The sequence below is a fragment of the Penaeus chinensis genome, chromosome 31 (genome assembly GCF_019202785.1).
Source record: "Penaeus chinensis breed Huanghai No. 1 chromosome 31, ASM1920278v2, whole genome shotgun sequence".
NCBI lineage: Eukaryota > Metazoa > Arthropoda > Malacostraca > Decapoda > Penaeidae > Penaeus > Penaeus chinensis.
Window position 1 is genome coordinate 22,222,738 of NC_061849.1, and position 5,000 is coordinate 22,227,737.

The following is a 5,000-nucleotide window of genomic DNA, read 5'->3' on the forward strand; positions in this document are numbered from 1 at the left end:
TGAATTAGGCATCCTTGAAAGGCCACTCTTCCGAGTGTGTGACTTGTAGGCCTGGCTTGGTTTACAGGAACTCTCATGGGTGGTATCAAGGCTCCTTGCCTCTCCTTTAAAATAATGTCACTTTTCTATATAAGTATCTCCCCCCTCCCATTTTCCAAGGTCTTACTCTATATTTGTATCAAGATGGTTATACTCTTTTCAATGAGTAGACTCCATATTATCTAAGTCAACAACTGTGCAATAATGGTAACAATAAGTATCATTTTTTTATGTTATTTTATATTATTTTCATATTTAATATTCTGTAACATTCACTTTGAGCAAGAATATGATCCTGAGCAGGGAAATAGGATTCCATCCTGGAGTGGATTCTGTGTCAGCCATAGCTAACAGATGGTACATTTCACCCTTGTTTACCTGTGGAAGCAGTGCTAGAACCCCTTCCTAAAAGCCCTTTGAGTCAAGTATTCCTTCAAGAGTTCAGGGCATTCATGGCTAGGCACTCCCTGGCCTTTAGCTGAATTTATCACCAAGAGGCATTCCTGTTAACGTGCCCTGATCATTTTATATTCTTGCTGTTATTGCTAATACTGTTTTTAGTAGTAGTAGTATCTTATCACTGTGGTTGTTGTTGTAACTATTATTATTATTGTTTACAATAAGTAGTAGTAGTAGTACTATTGCTATTACTGTTACTATTATGATTAATATAATTATTATTATTATTAGTTATCATTATAAGGATTGCTGACAGTCCTATTTGAGAAGTCAACATCTCATCTACGCACATTTCCAGTATTCATTCTGTACAGTTATGTATATGTACAGAATTTAAGAGTTTGAAATATTTTTCATTTCTTTATTTCAGGGTCAGAATCACAGTAATGGTGGAGGGGGTGGGGGCCAGGGAGGGGATGAAAAGAAGGACAAAAAGAAGAAATATGAACCCCCAGTACCCACCCGCGTCGGTAAGAAGAAGAAGAGGATGAAGGGACCAGATGCTGCCAACAAGCTCCCCATGGGTTAGTAGTGGTGCCGAGTAGGAAATGATAATCTAATATTATGATTTAATTCTAACCCAAAAATTTTGTTTGCTTTTATCATTGGTCAAACTGTAAGTTTGGTGGTAGATGCTAGATTTTGGATACAAATTGACATTACATTTTCTCTTTCAGTAACACCGCATACAAGATGCCGCTTGAAAATGTTAAAATTAGAGCGCATAAAAGATTATCTGCTAATGGAAGAAGAATTTATACGTAATCAGGAAACTCTTCGTCCACAAGAAGAGAAGCAGGAGGTGAGAAACTTTTATTAAAGATAAATGTTGAACCATACAGTAATTCAACCTGATTTACCCTGAGAGCTGCAGAGTTAGGTTTTGCCTAACACTTAATTGCTCAGGAGAACAGGGGTGGGGTTGGTTAAAAGAAAGTAGCATCCGTATAATGCCTGATTTAGTTAAGCTTTCCTGTCATAGGCATCACAGCTACACTCTTTCCATCATATAATGTCAGTTATTGCCCTGCATGAACTACTGGAACACGTATTCAGAGAATTAACAAATGTGTGTGTATTTTGTCTTCATTTCATCGATTGACCTTTGTTTGTCATTTCAGGAAGAAAGAAGCAAGGTCGATGATCTGCGTGGAACACCAATGAGTGTTGGTACCCTGGAGGAGATCATTGATGATAATCATGCCATTGTATCCACAAGTGTTGGATCAGAGCATTATGTGTCCATACTGTCCTTCGTTGATAAAGATCAGTTAGAACCGGGTTGCTCTGTACTTCTCAATCATAAGGTGGGTAAAGTTTGCAGTATAGTTTGCATTAGGCCAGATTAAAGTTGGAAGGTACACAGTGTATCCTTTTTTCTCTATTGATGGTAAAAGATAAGTGGGAAAAACACAAGAGGGTAATGGTACAGCAAGAACTTGACAGAAAAAACAGAACTTTTGTAGAAAAAAAATCCAATTTAAGAATTTAATTATCAGTTTAAAGTGTGAAAGACAGTGATGGGAGCCTTTTTATACTTATTTTTATTTAATTGCTCTGTACCAAGATTCATTTTAATAAAATTGTGGTTTATATATATATATATATATATATATATATATATATATAATATATAGTTGTATTTGCTTAAATTAGTTTTGTCAAAATTAACAACTATATTTTCCCCCAAACTTAAGGTGCATGCTGTAGTAGGTGTCCTAAGTGATGATACCGACCCCATGGTGACTGTTATGAAGTTGGAGAAGGCACCACAGGAAACCTATGCTGATATTGGAGGTGAGGCCAGGCATTTGGCTAATCCGGGAGTTAGTCTCCTGATGATTAACAATTGTTTTGTTTTCTTTTTAACAGCCATCACTTAAATTAGGTCACCAAATCTGTAAGCTATTTGCTTGGTTCTTTTCTGATCAGTAAAACCTTCAACACAAGAATTGTATAATAAGTATATAATTTTATTTTTTTTTTATTCCTAGGACTGGATACTCAGATTCAGGAAATCAAGGAGTCTGTAGAACTGCCGCTGACCCACCCTGAATACTATGAGGAAATGGGTATCAAGCCTCCTAAGGGAGTCATCCTTTATGGACAGCCTGGTACTGGAAAGACCCTTCTTGCTAAAGCTGTGGCCAACCAGACCAGTGCCACATTCCTTAGAGTTGTGGGCTCAGAACTTATCCAGAAATACCTGGTAAGTTTGGGAAATTTTGACTGATTTCAACCTTCAAATATTGGCTTGGTTTCATCTAGATTTTGAATTAATTTGCAGATATTTTTCATCTAGAAGTGTATATTAGAATGTACTTGTACTACATTTTAAATTTAGGTGTCCTACGTCCACTTGTGTTTTATAGTATTGTAGTTCCTGTGTTGTATATTTAAATATTTTGATTAATGGTGCCCCGGAGGTTCAACTTCTACGTAGGTATTGATAATTGTTAATTTCTTTTCAGGGCGATGGTCCCAAACTGGTACGAGAACTCTTCAGAGTGGCAGAAGAACATGCTCCTAGTATTGTTTTTATTGATGAAATAGATGCTGTGGGAACCAAGCGTTATGATTCAAATTCTGGTGGTGAAAGGGAGATCCAGAGAACTATGCTGGAACTCCTGAATCAGCTGGATGGATTTGATTCAAGAGGAGATGTTAAGGTAAAGATAGCATTGCATTTTATCATTATTAGTTTATTACAGGTAGGAAAATCCTTGCTCTTGATTTTCAATTCAAGGAAGTTCTTAGAAAATGAAATTCTTTTATCACAAAATAAGTTTGAAATTAATTTAGACCAATTGATAGGTGATTGCTGCTAATTGTACATTCATGGTACAAATACTTGGTTATGTAATCAGTGAATATCTTGCTTTGCCCTGGTGATCATAATCCTTGTTTTAGTACATTTCTTTGGGTGATCTTTACATTGTGAAACTTAAGCAATTTGTTATTTGGTCCTAGGTAATTATGGCTACAAACAGAATCGAGACCCTGGATCCAGCTCTGATCCGTCCAGGTAGAATTGATCGTAAGATTGAGTTCCCTCTGCCTGATGAGAAAACCAAGCGTCGTATTTTCCAAATTCACACATCAAGGATGACACTGGCAGGTGATGTCAACCTAGATGAACTCATTATGGCAAAGGATGATTTGTCAGGAGCAGATATCAAGGTAAATATAGCATTTCTCCTTATGATATAATTATTATTATTTTAATTTATGTAAAGTATTGTATAGTAGACAATTTTATAGTATTCTCAGGTAATTTCATAACATAATGTGTGAAGTTTGTATTATAAAATAATATAAAATGTTATTATATAAGGTTATTTCTCTGTTTTTGAAATTGCCTTGGACTGTATTTTCATTTTTTCTCTCTACTGAAAACATATACAGAATTTATAGTTAGTCGATAGCTAACAAAAAATTTGTTTTTCCTTAGGCCATTTGCACTGAAGCTGGGTTAATGGCACTCCGCGAACGAAGAATGAAGGTTACAAATGAAGACTTCAAGAAATCAAAGGAAAATGTTCTTTATAGAAAGAAAGAGGGAACACCAGAAGGCCTCTATCTCTAGGGTCTTGGATGTGTGTGTGTTGTTTTTTTTTTTTTTAATGTTTAGATGTATACATGGAAAGCCATGTTCTTTATTTGTACTATAGATTTATTGATACCCAAGAAGGATATTTTTTGTTTTCTATTTAATTTCATAAGGGCTAAGAAGTTTTTAAAATGGCATGACCAGTGATTTCCTTTCTTGACCCATGAAGCTGACCTTCTAACAATTTCATCCTAATAGAAATAAAAAGGTGATAATGTGTAATACTAGTTTTGTGCCCTAATATTTACTACAAGTATATGGTGGGTAATGAGTTTACAGCCATAGCTGAAATGTCAGTGTTAGTATATAATGATCTGATGAGTAATCATTAATATGCAAGGTGACAGAACACACCTTGTATATAAAATAGTAGGATCGAATGGGAGAAGTGTACAGTTGATATAATACCATGCAGGGTAACACATGATAAAACTATATTTTTATCAATGACTTCAGAGTACTTCAGTAAGATAGTTCAGTCACCCTATGAACTATCATTATCAAAGCATCTACTACACTGTTATTGCCAAGTTCCCATGTATTTGCAGTTTGTCAAAAGAATTTTTCTAAATGGTCCTAAAGATCAGGACCATAAAGAAGTCAATATCATGCTATTTACTGCAAGATTAATATAACGATCTGATAGATGGATGATTTTTTTAAAATGTATAAAAAATATAAAATGAATGGATAAATTACATGCATGTAGTGAAAATGAGATGTTATGGGAGAAATTAGTGATTTAATATGACATTAGAATATTTGATATTTTTCCTAGTAACAGATAAAAACAACTCAGTGAATAATAAAGTATACATTCTAGAAATAAGTTGATCTTTTTACAATTTATGATTATTTTATAACTGGACATGGGCAAGTACAAGGGACTAAA

At 34.6% G+C, this 5,000-nt stretch overlaps 1 protein-coding gene across 1 annotated transcript in view; it reads left to right on the forward strand.

The window, feature by feature from the left end:
• The window catches only part of LOC125042250 (26S proteasome regulatory subunit 4), a 5,213-nt gene extending 883 nt beyond the window's left edge, over positions 1–4,330 (forward strand). Inside the window, exons 2-9 of the mRNA XM_047637789.1 lie at positions 869–1,022; positions 1,176–1,300; positions 1,620–1,805; positions 2,196–2,295; positions 2,493–2,707; positions 2,970–3,167; positions 3,469–3,678; positions 3,950–4,330. Of these exons, the coding sequence (XP_047493745.1) occupies positions 869–1,022; positions 1,176–1,300; positions 1,620–1,805; positions 2,196–2,295; positions 2,493–2,707; positions 2,970–3,167; positions 3,469–3,678; positions 3,950–4,084 (1,323 nt within the window). The 3' untranslated portion in view covers positions 4,085–4,330. The remainder of the gene's footprint in view (positions 1–868; positions 1,023–1,175; positions 1,301–1,619; positions 1,806–2,195; positions 2,296–2,492; positions 2,708–2,969; positions 3,168–3,468; positions 3,679–3,949) is intronic.
• The last annotated feature ends 670 nt before the right edge of the window (positions 4,331–5,000 follow it).